Here is a 15402-nt window from a genome sequence, read left to right on the forward strand (position 1 = left end):
TTAATTTTTCCATCGAGACAACGATCTACAGTGAGATCCGTTATAACTTACAGCACGCGTACCGAGCAAAAATTCAACGTCGATTTTCTCGAAAACAAAGCCTCGAACGAAAAATTTTTATTCTATATTTTCGACTTCTTTTTTCGCGTAGAATCACCCCCTTTCCGCTTGTACCGCCAGTTACCAACCACCCTGTATAACTAGCCTCTGTAAAGCGATGAATTGTAAAATATTTTGTTTTAGGAACCGTATCCATAAATTCTACACGCTGTGCTCTACAAATTAATGAATTTTCGAATTTTTCCACTTAGAACTCCGCTCTATAAACTACCCTTCGCAAATTAATCAATTTGATAATTCCTTAGAATCTAAACCACCCTCTGCAAACTCGTTCGATTAAAAAGTACATTATAAGGAATAATTCTTTACAAATAGCCTTTACGAACTGACCGATTCCACAATTTAGTAATAATAATCTAAACTCCAAACCCAGAAATTACGTTTACCAACGGAAATAAATTCACTGCTCAGAGATTCAAACAATCTCCGTCCATTCGCAACGACGAAACTTTTTATCTGTCGGCCGAGCAAGATTCTCGAGACCGAGACAGACTCTTTTCCGGCAGAATGACGATGGACTATTAAATTTATAAATCACCAGTCAACACAATTGGTCGCGCTCGCGGACATGTGACGGCACATCAGTCACGTAACGGTTCAACCTAGTCTGGACCAGCAGAGCGAACGCGAAGGAGCGTACCAACGCGATTTAAGGGAAGCAAGGGTGACCAGTTCGTATACGAGTTTCGGCTGAGTTAATGGTTTTTCAACGAGCAGGAGACACGCGAGTGAAAGCGCCTCGTGAAAGATAATTCGACAGCCGTGAAAGCACGTGCAGGCATCGTTAAGGAACCCGATTGTACACGCCTGTAAGTACCTATAATTGAAGAGGAGGAGGAGGAGGAGAAGGATATACACGAGGAACATTTGACAAGCTAATTCCTCGCGTTTACGTACGATCGTTCGCGATGATCATTGGGACACGCGACATCGTGTCCATGGGAAAAGACGATACGTCATAAAAACGAATCGATTCTCAAGCACCTACGTACGAAGCTGATACGCGCGGACAAGGAAACAAGGTATGATACTTCGCGTGAAAGCAATTGCTTGGCGCAGGATCATAGCGTAATTAAATAATTTGATGTTGGATAACTTGTCTATACCTATCAGATTTCATGTCGTTGTTCATGTTTATTAAATCTCTTCGGATTGGGTTAGATAATATAGTAAAATATCTGATTACACTCATCAAGAAAAAGGTAATTATGAAAGTTGAGACGAGAGAAGTAAATAGACGGGTATAAATAATGGAGACGTGCTCCGTTTCTCCGTACTTATCAGACCTTGGTGACGCTGTTCATGTTTATTACATCTTTTATGGTGTTAAGGTAAAATAAATATCAAATATCTAACACTGTACAGTATTTGATTACCATCGCTAGAATAGAGATAGCAATGAAAATTAAAAGAATCTATGAAAAAAAAATGAATATGGATGGATATGAATAACGTAAAAGAAGGTGAAATAGGTAAAACATGCCCGCAAAACTAAATAACTTGGAAAGTAAACCTGAATCGATACGTACAATTGATTGTACGCTTTGAAATACCCTGTATATTGTATATATTTAGAGACTTTGAAATTCTCGTAGAATAAAGTCGATTAAACTTGGACATTGAAAAGTGATGGGATTTCATCTGGGAGATTGCACGAAAGGGTACAACGTTTTAAATAATGTCGAAGCATAAAAAGAGATTGTCGCGGCAACGAAGGTAATATCGAGCGAGCCGATAAAGCATAACGAGCCGTGCTCCAACTCGACTCCCCCTTTTCCAATTTTTCAATTTCCATTTCACGTTTCCCACCGCGTTTTCCACGCGAAAGGACACGAAAAAAATCCGCAAAGCGGGTCACAAATTGCCCCGGCGGAAGCCGGGAAAGTGAGTCATATTTCCACGTACGCGCGACGACCCCTTCGTTTCCGAGGATTGTACACGTTGAACAAAAATATCTTAGAACCCGTGTGGGCTGTGATAAACTACATTTACGTATGCATTTGACTTTTATATGCCGCGAAATGAAGAACATGAAAATGCAACATATATTTAATATAAACATTGGAAACCTCGGCAATTCGCAACTACAGCTCCAAAACTCGAGCGATATGTTCTTTTCGGTTTTGAAGCGAGATATAAGAAGTGTAATGTAATTCGAAGTGAAAGAAATCCTGAATCAAAAATATATGCCAGGAAAGCCTCGAAAAATATTCTTTCCTGAAATAAATGTATAAAGAATTTCTGACATTTTATGATGATGTGATTACACATAATATTGTATTATTTGTGGATTCTAACTTCTCATTAAAGAAGAATAAAGCACGAAGGAACATAGCTGTAACACAATAGTATCTTTCTTTCTTTTTTAGCAAATTTATTTCATTCTTACGAAATTATGAAATAGTCAGTAATACAAAAAAGCACTTAGGACATACCACCCTGCAAAATTATGACTGACCTAATCTTAAAATCTTTCCACACAATGTATCTGGATTAAAAACAAACAAATTATTATGTGGTGTACCTTTTTGTGAAACTGTTTTAATTATTTCTTGACCCATAATACCTCCAACAATGGCACACACTGGACTAATTTGTGCATATAAATCACCCCTGAATCAATGATAAATTTTACTATATAGTTTTTAATAGATTAAACGTAAACTTTCTAAATAATATAACAATTTTTCTAATACATACTCGACTAAATGATTTATTTTATCCTCAAGATCGTATTTTTTAATAATTCCTGCAGCTTCAGCCGCAAAATCTTCAGAACCTCTTTCACTGGGCAATGGATCTTTGCCATACTTTTCACGATAATTGAGCATTACTAAAATAAGAATAGATAATATAAAAGTGTCCTTACTATTATAAAAATCTTTTTCCAAAACACTTACTTAGTATCATATAATATACTTCTGAATCTTTAGGAAGAGAAGATTTTGTAATATTTAAAATTGATTTAAAAGGTACAAAAGTGTCCACGTGTCTTTCAGTTACAACGATATTTTCAAATTTGTCCTTTTGCATAGGTTCACCGCTTTCCGAGATTTGTATTTTCTTTGTTTGTATTACATCTCTGTGAAATAAAATAATTCTAGCTTTTAATAACTTACGTACATTAACAAAACCACTTCCAAAAATTTGATTTAGAAATCTACTTACTCTGCATATTCATGAGTCATTAAATCAGCAAAAGTATAACCTAGCGATCCCCATACATCTCCACTAAAGAACTTAGTATTATGTTTTCTACATGCCTCGTTAATCCTCTTTATTTGCGTTATAGTACATTGTGTTGCACAGACTACATTGAATTTGCTAAAATACTTATCTGGTTTATCGTCAACATTAGATGTATCTGCTTCTACATTAACCATAGGGTTTAGACTTTGTGCTCTCTGCACAGATGCTTCAGCCCTCTATGAACATGATATTCATATAAATAATATACCTTCCTCTATATCTGAAGTTGTTTACCTACATTTTTTCCAAGTAATTCTCTAGGTGCTAAAAATTGTGAGCACCGATCCTGAACTGTTACATTTCTATGATCCAAAAATGTAATTGCTTTAACGCCTGCTAAAATAATGTTTTTTGCTATTTCTGCTCCATATCCATTCAGGCCTATTAATAAAATTTTCGCCTCTCGTAACCTATAATTGTTTAATATTACACATCAACTCAAAAAACACTTATAAATCGAATGTTTATATCCCGGTAATTAAGTATATATCGCTAATGTATTTCTTAATTAATTGTATAAAACAATAACTTATATTGTATTTTGAAACTTCAGAAATCTTAGGTTAGATTGTATTTTACTTGCCGTTTCTGTGATTCTAAACCCCATAAACGAATTTGTCTATCGTATAATTCAGCTTCATGGTCTGTTAGTTCTACATTTTGGCTTTTGTCTCCAACCATATTCAAAAATATGATTTAATACTTGAAAATCTACTACCGCCAAAATCACGATCCAAAATTTCGCCGACGTCTACGTCTCGTAGAATGCAGCCAACATAACAATATATTAATTCAAATAATAAGAGCAGGCGACAATCATTCAGTACTCAATAAATTATAATACTTGATGTAATTGATTTACCCAACAAAATTTTGTTTGTTAATTCTATACGTTCGAAATATAACGCAGTAAACAACATATTCTATACATACTTAAACGATATACATAATGTTTAGGTTGGTCGAACTGGTGATCAAATGATTGGAGGGCGTTAAATGGTTTCTACGACTGTTATGTGTGTGTTTCGTTTGTTCGTTTAGAATGTTTTACTTGAAACAAATCAGAAACAAGCTTTCCACGTGACAACACGCTTGACAAGGTAAGGATAGCTTGCTTCGAAAGTATAAACATCTTGCAAGTATAATTTTCAAGGTTTAGATTAGTAGTCATAAGTAAAGAGATGTAGCAAATATATTAATTTAATATGATATCTGCTGTTTTACATATATTTTTAAAAGCATTTACATTCCATGGGAATCTAAAATAAATGTTGCTAGAGTTTTAAATCATTACTCAATAGTACATTCATCGAAATAATTATTTATAAACAAATCAGAGACCTTTCTACTAGCGCCCTCATAAGTCGGTAAGAAAAGTTGAAAGACATATTTATTTCAAAAAATTGCACATGACACAGTGTACAGAATACACTTAAAAATGCTTGATATCGAATTTTATTATAAACATTTTTAATTGCATTAAAATTACTTGTTGCATGTTTTTAATTGACTTTTTTATAAGAGTAATCTCGGATTTATATGCGTTTGATAACAAGTTTATCTGAAAGCCAAATCTAAAGCCATTACAATTAATACATGAAAATAATTGTTTTTAATATATTATAGATAAGAGGTGCAATCAGAGGTGTTTCTATAACTTATCGTTGACCTTATGACCGGAATATTGTGAAAGCAGATCTCTGCAAAACATTATTGACTACAGAGAAATAAGCTGACCTTCCTCTTTATTATTCCTGATATTTTAAGAGTTAAATGTTAAATTAAGTTAATTTTTTTTTACATAATTTCTTTTATAAAAACTAACTAAAGATTTCTTTCTCTTTATCTCTCTTTCTTTAGAAAATAAATATCTGGGCTGTAAAGTATAATGAAAGACTATTCTAGAAGATATGAATATGCCTGAGGATGAGTATATAGAGAAAACATTTATATATAAATTTCCAACATGTACTACAAACCAAGAATATGTATTGGAAGTTCCATTAAAGATACCTTATCGTGGAAATGTCAAGGAACTTATGCACCGTATAATGTCATCTTTTAAATTGCCATGCTATGTGGAATTAGACCTATTGGAATCATTGGAGCATACTATTAAAACATTAACATTAGAATTTTATGATGAGAAAGCAGAAAAAGCTCTTGAAAATGCAAAATCTGGGACCTTAGATATTGAAGATATTATTAAAAACTGGGAAAAAATCTATAAGCAGAAAACAGTAGAATATGCTGATCCTATTGGAACAACGGACGAAGAATTGTTTGCTGTTGCATATCATAGATTGGTACACTCTCCATCATTAGAGCCTATCCTTCAAGCGGAACATAAACATGGAAGAGAAGTAACTGAAGTTATTCAGATGAGGGACTCCCAGTATGAACAACTTACACAAAAGTTAGTAGCAATATTGTATTATGTTGTACATATTGTTTTGTATGTACAGAATGCTTTGTACATATTATTTTTTATGTTCTTCTGTTTACATATTACACTACAAAATAAAGACCAAATTCATATACTAGTATCTATTTATATTACACACAGCAGTTCATGTAATATAAATTATCACTTGCATTGACCTTTCATGTAGATTATTAACAGCTTCAATATAAGTCAACAGTCATTTTTTTATAATTGAACCTTGTACTCTATGCTCCCTATTTCCGGACTATATCTTTTGATTATAATGATAGTGATATGCATGAATGTCATTTACAGAATATAAAAACTGAAATGCAGTTAACTCATCTCTATCTAACATAAATAAAAGTAGAGCTCCAATTAAAATTTTCTGACATTTTAACATTTTTGTTTTGACCTATAATTGTACAAATACAAATGATTCAATATTGATTTTGAAACACAAATAACTCGTCTTTATTCCACAAATGCATGAAAAAAAGAAGAGAACAGAGAAACATCAGAAAAATGAATTTTAGGCAAACTGAGGAGATGCGAGTCGCTGTAGAAGCTCTCGAAGCTGGTTCTACCGAAAAATCTATAAACGAGATGGCGGGACGACATTTTGAGGAACAAAGTTTATTGCAAGGTCACTGGGGGTCAAGAGTTGACGCACTGAAATTAGAACAAAGGCGACAATATCGTAACTGGATCATGAGGTTACTCGAAGAGCAGCAGACTAACATGTTGCCGAGTCCAGTGTACGTATATATAAATATAACGAATAGACATGCGATATGGGCTTCGTAGTTATAGATTATATGACTATTAGGGGTTCTCCAATTCTGACGATGCCACCGATACGACCGGCGTTAGACAATTTTGTTCATAGCGAAGAGAAGAACACGGCTGAATATCCTATCTTGGAAGAAAGTTTCACTATACATTTGGGTTCCCAGATGAAACAGATGCACAATATACGTATACTGACAGGCGATGTTTTAGATTTTTGTAGAACAAAAAAGAGCGAGTCTGGGTTGGTAAATTAGAAAAAACAAAAACAAAAAAAGACACTACGATTACCTTGTATTAAAATTCAGTTTGAAAAAAAGCATTTCGTTTCTTTTAAAATAGAATGGATCCAACGCCTCAAAGACTACAGACTGCTCTTGGATTATATTCTAATGATTTGTGTGGATTAGTATTATTGAGCGACAATCATTTAGGAAGTTATTCGGGAATAACGAAAGGTATCACTTTATTTTGTTGAGTACTAAATTAACAAGTGCTATTGTTCGATTATACATATCTTATTAACAATCAAATTTTCTTTTAGAATTATGTTCAATATGTCAATTAACGACAGAGTTTCACTTCCCACCAATCGATGAACAACTAGAAAAAATTCGAGAGGATGTGAAAGATGCTGTTGCCTGGAGGCAAGCGCATCACAAAGAAGGAAACGATTCACAAGTACGTAAAAGTAAACTAAAAAGAAAGTAGATATTGATATCTCATCCAATTCAGTCTAAATGCATCTTTTTTCTACAGACAAAAAGATCAACGGGCAGCAAAAGTTTACAGACAGGCGATGTTTATATTACGAGGCATTCAAATTTAGCGCAAGTTCATGTAATTTTCCACATGGTAGTGAACGATTCATTGCGATCTGGTGAGTAATAAATATGTATTTATTTCGCTACAGATGCTTCATGTTGATAACAGTTTTACTTAATTTACAGGCGATATCAATTCGAGGCACCCGGCCATTTTAGGATTACGAAATATTTTGAAAACTGCTTGTTGCAACGATGTAACCACACTAACTATTCCAATACTTCTTGTTCATGAAATGTCGGAGGTATATTTCACTTAAAAAAAATAATCTCTGTACTAATACTTTGTTGAGAAATATTATCTAATTATAGTAAATGATTAATAATATTAAATTATAAATCTTATTTTATTGTCCTAGGATATGACTGTTGCGTGGTGTACAAAGAGAGCAGAATTAGTTTTCAAATGTGTAAAAGGGTTCATGATAGAAATGGCATCTTGGGGTGGTGCTGAATTGAAGAATCTGCAATTTCTGGTACCAAAGGTGATTTAATTTGAATCCGAAAGATGCATTACAACAAATGATAGTTCCATGTAATTAACAACTTTTTTTTATCAAATATTTGTATTTTCTAGGGAATGTCAGAGGAAGTATTTGGTACCCTAGCTACAATGTTACCGAGCATATTCCGAGTATCGAATCCATTGGTGTTCAAAGCGACAAGCACACCTCAAACTCCAAAAAAGTGAATGACCCTCTTGCCACTGTTATTGTACACGCGTCGAAAATATTAAAGTATTTGTTGTTATATATACGTATATCACACATCTTGGCGGCAATAATTCATCGCTGGCGCGAATACTATATAAGATATGCTCGAATCTTGACAAACTGTTTCATTTATATTATATTTACACAATTGATTTTCCAAGATAGATTTTCCAATCGATAGCCAATATCTGTGCGTTCGTCGTACGTCAGACTTCCCTAATAAACTATGTTAACCTTTCAACGATTAAAGTTCTAACTCGATGATCTTACATAATATATTTAAAGTTGATGCTCAAGTAAAATGAAAGACATGATGGTCTAAACATACAATCTCTGACAAATCAATCCATTAAACGGTATTACATATATCTCTAATTACAACAATTTGTAATACCCTAGTAAAAGAGATATTGAATCTTATCTTACCCGTCTTTAGTATCACACTTTCAAGATGAAAAAAAATGTACATTGCTGATATAAGATTTTAAATTGGAAGGAGAAAAAGAAAAAATCATCAAAAGATGAGTCGTATCACAGGCATGAAACAAAAAGCATTGAATTAATTGCAATAAAACTATAGCGCAACGCATTATCATAGCTTGGTGGAGCCAACTTTATCGCGACGTTGGGAGTTAACCAGATATGCTTCAACGTTTCCGTCGACTGTCTAATAATTAGTCGTGCATTCGAGTACAATGATATTAATGGTGCATCGTCGTCATATGCCAACCATTCCTGTTTCTTTTCTCTACCTCCATCCGATATTTTTTTTTTTTAATTGTCCCGCGTTTAATGGCAATAAGTTTTGTCGCGCGATATCGTAGTGCGAATATAAATTAATTGAAAAAACACGCGATTAATGGGAAGAAAAAAGCAAACGCAGGGCAGACCATAAGAGCGGATCGGGGACGTAATCTCGCTTTATCGAAAAAGTGGTGCGTTAGCCTTTCGGATTCTGAACTGTTCGAGAACGGATTAACACGATGCGCGCCCCGTGAATCCATTCGAAAGGACATTTGAAGAATTTTTTTTTACATTTCACGTTCGCCAGCAGCGTTGTGCAAGTCGTTTAATAAACGTGACCATGGTGTAAAATTGATGGAAAAATTGAAGAGAAATTGAAAATTCAAAAAGAAACTCGATGGCAAATTTTGACTGAAATATCGAATGAAAAGTGTATAAATGTTAATATATGTAATAATATCGTGAGAAGGATTCGACTGAATAATTCAAATCTTAAGGAACACGATACTTATATTTTATCATTGGCAACGAACCAAAAATTATTACTGAGAATTACCACGAAGAATTAAATAATTCGAAAGTTTTTCGTAATAATTATCGATTAAATTCGTAGTAATTATCGACCTGACTTTTTTTTATTTGCAACTAAATTTATTGCAGGCGAAGTTTATACTTTACGTGATGTGAAGGAAATTAAATCATTTATAAGTTGTGTAAGAAAGTTAAAAGTTAAAGTATAAGTAGAGTAATAAAATAATAAAATAAATAAAATTCTAAAGTATAATAAAGTGGTTCGAATATCGCTGAAAGATTTCCATAAAGCAATAAAGCTTATAAAATACGGCGCGAAAAAGAGGGAAATCGGTCAAGCAACTGCATCAGGATGTCGAGGCCCCTCCTGATCCCCTCTTAATTCGGCACTGTAATCATGAGCAGAGTATGCCGCGGATGAATTCGTTGCCATTCCATCGGATCGTTGTGTGAGAGGCATAGTTGAAACTAGACGGTCCCGACGTGATCGATTTAAACGAAATCAAAGTTCCATCACGTCTATCTGTGTACCACATACTCATCCACCACCTGCACAATGTGGCTCAGGGCTATCACAATCCTCGTTTTAATTGCTTCCACGACCTCGAAGAAATTGGTGGGTCTATACACGCGACGTTTTGACACTCGATCTGATAACGATTCGCGAGCCGTTTGGTGACATTTCTTTTTAATTTCGTTCCCCAAATCGTTTGTTTACACAACTTTTTTACTTATTCATTGTGTACGATACGTAGTAATTTTGAATTTTGAATTGTACGTTGTCCGTTGTTATAATATTTGTATGTGGCACCAATAACGGTTTTATTGGTCGTTTGATGATGATTTAAATAATTACGTATAGAGGATTATGTATTATATTGCATTGTATCACGATAGGCCGCGACTTTTTAAATTGTAATGGCACTTACTGTGACGTAACGACGCGCCAAAATTCGTTTCCTCGCATCTCTTAAAATTGGCGCGAATGACACATGCGGGAACAATGTCGAAATTTTACGTTTATTTTTCTCCTCGCTTCATGCAGGAATAATGTTTCTTTGAAATCTTATTTCTCTTTCTCTGCACATCGTAGGTGGATCTGTCCGAGCGTGGTTTGAAGAAAGAAGACTTTTTCATGAGGATTCAGTCACAGATTAATCTGCAAGAAGTTACCGATCTCATCCTAAGGAAGAACGAATTTGACAGTTTCCTTGATTGTTCTACTAACCTTGCAAATTTGGAAATATTGGATCTGTCGCAGAATCATCTTCAAAGGTTTTTCTTCCTTTGCAAAGACGAGTATAATTTACGAGTATTAAACGTCAGCCATAACAAACTCGAATATATCGACGACAATGCCTTCAACGATCGAATCCCGAAGCTCAAGATACTCGATCTCTCGTCGAACAAACTATCTATCGTTAACGAAACTATGTTGGAGCATTTCAAAGTAACTGTCTCTTATCTTATAATATACAAGTTGAAAAATGAATATACTGTAAACGATTCGTGTCTTTTAGATTTTGGAATATCTTACGTTAGCCAACAATCCGATCAACGATGGAATCCATGAAAACGCTTTCTGGAACTTAAAGGCGCTGCGATATTTGAATTTGAGCAACGTATCGTCGTCGTATTTTTCCTCGGAGTTTTTCAAAACGCTAACTAACTTATCTACCCTAGATTTATCGATGAATCCCATCAGTAGGGTTCCATCGCTACCAGTCAATCTAGAAGAGCTCGACTTGTCCAACACTCATATATCACGACTACGAGACGTTTATTTGCCTCGGTTACGAGAACTGAAACTGAATAACATGCAAAATCTGAGAGAGTTATTACTTAACGATTTCGAAAACTTGACCAGTTTAGAAATACTGTCTTTAGATGGTTCGAGAACATTAATGTCCTTAAAAATGATCCCATATAACGATCGTCTTCTACCACGACTGCAACGGCTCTCGGTAAGCAACTGCGGACTGAGAACCTTGGATTACAACCTCATGTCGATAATAAAGAGAACACCGATTTTGAGCTTTGAAAACAATCCTTGGTATTGCGACTGTAAAATGCAGTGGCTAAATATGTTAAACGCTACGAAGGCTCTTAGTCGACAAATTAAGTAAGTAAAATCTGCCGAACACTCAACCTAAACTTTTCATCGAATAACAGCCGATAGTTTGAAGCATCGAGCAGCAAATGACAAAGGCTTTTTCGAATTTAGTATAGATGTCTCTGCTACTACTAAAATTATTTTTTTTATTAATCTTTTAACACATTTACATGCTACTTAAGCTAATACTCTGTTGCAATATTAAATACCTTATCCCATATACGGAAAATTATTTTCCTTCGTTCACCTGACATATTTAAAACCCAGTAAAAAGATATTTTTCTTTACTATGGTGGAACTTCCTTTATCTAAATTTATCAGAGCATAAACAATCGATATAATTGGAGTTCGTCGATCATTCCATCTATCATTTTTCATTCGCACGACATAGCTCGTTTTATAATAATAACAGCTCGCGTTTAAATTATCTAAAATTTCGTTTCGATGAATCGAGTTTATACGGAAAATACAACTGCTTCATCTCTGTCACAGGTGCAGAACTCCCGAACAACACTCGAATAGACAGCTAAGCGAGATACCAAGTCACGAGCTGGAATGCGAGGACGATGCAACGATGCTACATCCAGTGTTGTGGGCCTGCATTTTTATATTGGTCGTGGCAATTGTCTTGGCTGCGGGCTTTTTCTTGTTGAGACGACCGCTCGGTCACTGGGACATCAGGCGAAAGAACCGGGACACGGTGACCTACACGAACGTCGACGAGTCCTCGAACGACTTGGTGAGAATCCTGGCGGCCAACGAAACGGTCGAACGAAACGACGAGTGAATGAACACGGAAGAACGATATACTAGAAATGTATTAACTTAGGCTAAGCGATACAGTTTCTCGACGAAGGAACAAAACGATAGCTAGGAACTAGGTCCGGTTCCGCAGCCACGAAACCAACCGAGTTCCGTACGAAATAACGTACAGGATGTTTCAAGATTGGGAAGTCATTTTAATGATGGTCGAAGAATGATTTTACATATAGGGTGTAGTTCGAAAGTAAGGAGGAGTGGTAATTTCTTACGCAAAAACAAATAAAAGGCACGAAATAAAATAGAATTTTTGCAACAAAAGATTCTCAAAGAGATCAATCTTCAATACGTAATTAAGTACTGTACGTTGCTGGTAAATTGACCAATAAGACCCGCATTTCTTCCGAATGCCAACCAACCAACAACGTGCATGTAGTTAATTGTAAGATACGGTTATTGTTTTTTGCGAAATCTGACCACGCAATTTTTACGAGTTATTGGATCCGAAAAAGCAGAAAGAGAAATTTGATTAATGACTATCTGAGCCATGTAAACGCGCATACGTATGCGGCCGACAGTTTACACGAAACAAGCTTTATCCTGCGCTCTTAATTTATCTTTGTATAAAGAACCAATCGTCCGTCTACTCGTACAATACGTTCATATCGAATATTATATACAAAGTTGGTATCTAAAACCTAGCGTAAGAAGCTTAAGTTGCAGAAGCTAATCTAATCCACAGGAATATATCAATTTGAAGGCGTCGAAGTATGAATCGCACGTATCGTCGATGTTTTCAACATTTTGTACAGATATCGATATCTTGGCGAGAAAGTTCGCGAACTTTCATCGATTAACGCTTGTTTCTCGTTGTTCGATAAAATTTCATCGATGATCGAGCGTCGCCAATGTTGAAACATCCTCTACGGCTAATTTTCTATACCTTTCTATATATAGCGTGAAACAGGAAACGACGAGGAATTAACGATGTCTTCATATATAAATAGATTTAACGAGTAACATTGTACAGCGGGTGAGCATCAATAGGCTTTGTATCGAATCGCCACGCGTCGAAACGCGGAAAAACGAGCCGTAAATACAGGAGGCAACGTACAGCCCGATTCTAGCGCATCCCTCGAACCTCGAAACACCGTAGCAACGTCGAGTGCACGGGCATCGCCTCAAGTGGCACAGCCAACAATGTGGGACTTCTTTGTGAATCGAATAAAACGTCTTTTTGTCGGCACGTATCGTCGTATTTTTCGAAACCCTTTACCGCGCCTCTTCTCATCGATTTCGAAACGAAATGTCCGCGGTACAAAAGAGAATGGATACAAAGCAGTGGATGGCTCATTTCCTCTGAAAGATCCTCCGCGATGGTAGCCGCGCTCTCCAACGTGATTCCACGCATCGACGAATTCGCGTATATTCTTTTTTTGTTCAAATATTAATTGAGATTCTATGGGGTTACTTCCCCTTTGCCGGCAATTCGAGCCGAAGAATATTTTTTATACGATGTGCTTTTAAGTCAGCACGGAAATAGAAAGAAAGAGTCGAGTACTCTGTTCTGTTCTCGCTTAAAGAAAGATCGAAGAATCGAAGAAGCTGGTAGCGTGGGATTTAGTTAATTGCATGTTCGATGATGTAAAAGTTGGCGATTATAAAAACTGATATACCGATAAACTGATATACCGATGTTGATAGAATTTGTTGCGCAGCCTGATAGTATACGCGAGCAAGAAACTTCCGAAAGAATGATAATTACAGCGTTAAACTTACGCCGAGTCCAATTATATACAAATTTTCAAACGTAAAAAGTTATACCGATGTTAGATTCGAGAAGAAGATCGGAGCGTTAAGATCGTTTGTTTTGTTACGTAAAGTAGGAGAATAAGAAAGATGGTAATGTTTCAAGAAAATATTGGGTTGGCAACTAAGCGATTGCGGATCTTATCAATACCACCTATTGACAAAATCCGCAATCGCTTAGTTGCCAACCCAATATAATTTTATCAATACCACCTATTGACAAAATCCGCAATCGCTTAGTTGCCAATACAATATTACTATTATATACAATTATAGTATCGTATTTATTCGATGTTCAAGCGCGTAGACGTTTTCAAATACAAAAAGTATATTATATGGATATATCAATTTGGATGGGAAAAGGGAAGAACGAAGATGATCGATACAGTTTGTTGTAGAAATTACGAACGAAGCGAAAAATTCGACGACATCAGGGTTCATCTTGTTAAATACAGAAAATGTGTTGAAGACGTGCACTTTGTTCCAAAAGGGAGTGCGATATTGGCGTGGCAGAGGACGAGCGAGCAAATGGTGCTATGAAGATCGTCAGTTTCCATGACGTGCATCGTGATCGCGTGCGATGTAGCGATCAGCCTTTGTACCGAAGTATGATCTTCCTACGGGAAGCCTATTGGGTTACGGGCCACGAACGAAGAGCCTTCCATATGGAAGAGCACATTACGCTAAGAGAGAAGTACGGTCAATGAGAAAACCGTGACATATGTTACGTGTTTTAACGCTGTCAAATTCAAGTCGGAGAATTAAGAAATTAATTCTACTTTCCAAGAGTTAAGAATTATTAATTCTTTTAATTTTTAACTGGTCATTTCTAATCTCTCTGTTCTAACAATTAATGATTTTCCTTCCATATGGAAGAGCACATTACGCTAAGAGAGAAGTACGGTCAATGAGAAAACCGTGACATATGTTACGTGTTTTAACGCTGTCAAATTTAAGTCGGAGAATTAAGAAATTAATTCTACTTTCCAAGAGCTAAGAATTATTAATTCTTTTAATTTTTAACTGGTCATCTCTAATCTCTCTGTTCTAACAATGAATGATTTTCCTTGCTTTATATTCCAAAGGAAACTCATTTTAGCAAAAGCCATTCGAGATACGAATTTCGTAGACTTTAACGTAGCGCGAATTCTATTACACGATTACACGATTCGCTGAAGCTACGTGAAATGTTAAGCACTTTACGCGAATGTTTGCCATGGTGAATATCGTTCTGATTGAGTATCTCGAAGAGATACGGAGGAAAAATGAAGAAATCGTAACAGATACTAATTTTGCATGCTTCAACGTGTAAAATTAGCCTGAACG

At 35.5% G+C, this 15402-nt stretch overlaps 3 protein-coding genes across 5 annotated transcripts; 2 read left to right on the plus strand and 1 right to left on the minus strand.

Moving 5' to 3' along the window:
* Positions 1-755: 755 nt before the first annotated feature.
* Positions 756-8159, plus strand: LOC117159765 (FERRY endosomal RAB5 effector complex subunit 3). 3 transcript variants are annotated; one of them, XM_033339907.2, is made up of 12 exons: positions 756-1142; positions 4327-4469; positions 4996-5137; positions 5230-5785; positions 6331-6552; positions 6624-6827; positions 6926-7041; positions 7128-7264; positions 7343-7463; positions 7534-7652; positions 7767-7892; positions 7985-8159. In XM_033339907.2, the coding sequence occupies exons 4-12, from the start codon at positions 5280-5282 to the stop codon at positions 8096-8098; spliced, it is 1665 nt and encodes a 554-aa protein (XP_033195798.1). In that variant the 5' UTR covers positions 756-1142; positions 4327-4469; positions 4996-5137; positions 5230-5279; the 3' UTR covers positions 8099-8159. The 3 variants fall into 3 exon arrangements, with proteins under 3 accessions (XP_033195798.1, XP_076475282.1, XP_076475283.1); XM_076619167.1 differs by lacking the exon at positions 4996-5137; XM_076619168.1 differs by lacking the exons at positions 756-1142; positions 4327-4469 and adding an exon at positions 4610-4736.
* On the minus strand, positions 2474-4331 carry Aos1 (SUMO1 activating enzyme subunit 1). The gene is made up of 6 exons (XM_033339913.2): positions 3953-4331; positions 3608-3779; positions 3289-3545; positions 3021-3202; positions 2821-2953; positions 2474-2733 (listed from the first exon to the last, which is right to left on the minus strand). The coding sequence occupies exons 1-6, from the start codon at positions 4048-4050 to the stop codon at positions 2568-2570; spliced, it is 1008 nt and encodes a 335-aa protein (XP_033195804.1). The 5' UTR covers positions 4051-4331; the 3' UTR covers positions 2474-2567.
* Positions 8160-9873: 1714 nt separating the features above from the next.
* On the plus strand, positions 9874-13513 carry LOC117159767 (trophoblast glycoprotein). Its single transcript, XM_033339910.2, has 4 exons — positions 9874-10011; positions 10489-10845; positions 10916-11517; positions 12001-13513. Exons 1-4 carry the CDS (start codon positions 9952-9954, stop codon positions 12293-12295), a joined length of 1314 nt encoding a protein of 437 aa, XP_033195801.2. The 5' UTR covers positions 9874-9951; the 3' UTR covers positions 12296-13513.
* The last annotated feature ends 1889 nt before the right edge of the window (positions 13514-15402 follow it).

Source organism: Bombus vancouverensis, chromosome 6 (assembly GCF_051014615.1).
Source record: "Bombus vancouverensis nearcticus chromosome 6, iyBomVanc1_principal, whole genome shotgun sequence".
NCBI lineage: Eukaryota > Metazoa > Arthropoda > Insecta > Hymenoptera > Apidae > Bombus > Bombus vancouverensis.

Coding starts and splice junctions, on each gene's coding strand:
- LOC117159767 (XM_033339910.2), top strand. CDS start 9,952: ATGTGGCTCAGGGCTATCACAATCCTCGTTTTAATTGCTTCCACGACC. Junction 10,012..10,488: donor CCACGACCTCGAAGAAATTG/GTGGGTCTATAC, acceptor TGCACATCGTAG/GTGGATCTGTCCGAGCGTGG. Junction 10,846..10,915: donor CTATGTTGGAGCATTTCAAA/GTAACTGTCTCT, acceptor CGTGTCTTTTAG/ATTTTGGAATATCTTACGTT.
- Aos1 (XM_033339913.2), bottom strand. CDS start 4,050: ATGGTTGGAGACAAAAGCCAAAATGTAGAACTAACAGACCATGAAGCT. Junction 3,203..3,288: donor ATGACTCATGAATATGCAGA/GTAAGTAGATTT, acceptor TTTATTTCACAG/AGATGTAATACAAACAAAGA. Junction 2,734..2,820: donor AAAATAAATCATTTAGTCGA/GTATGTATTAGA, acceptor TCATTGATTCAG/GGGTGATTTATATGCACAAA.
- LOC117159765 (XM_033339907.2), top strand. CDS start 5,280: ATGAATATGCCTGAGGATGAGTATATAGAGAAAACATTTATATATAAA. Junction 6,553..6,623: donor AACATGTTGCCGAGTCCAGT/GTACGTATATAT, acceptor TATGACTATTAG/GGGTTCTCCAATTCTGACGA. Junction 7,265..7,342: donor AAGAAGGAAACGATTCACAA/GTACGTAAAAGT, acceptor TTTTTTCTACAG/ACAAAAAGATCAACGGGCAG.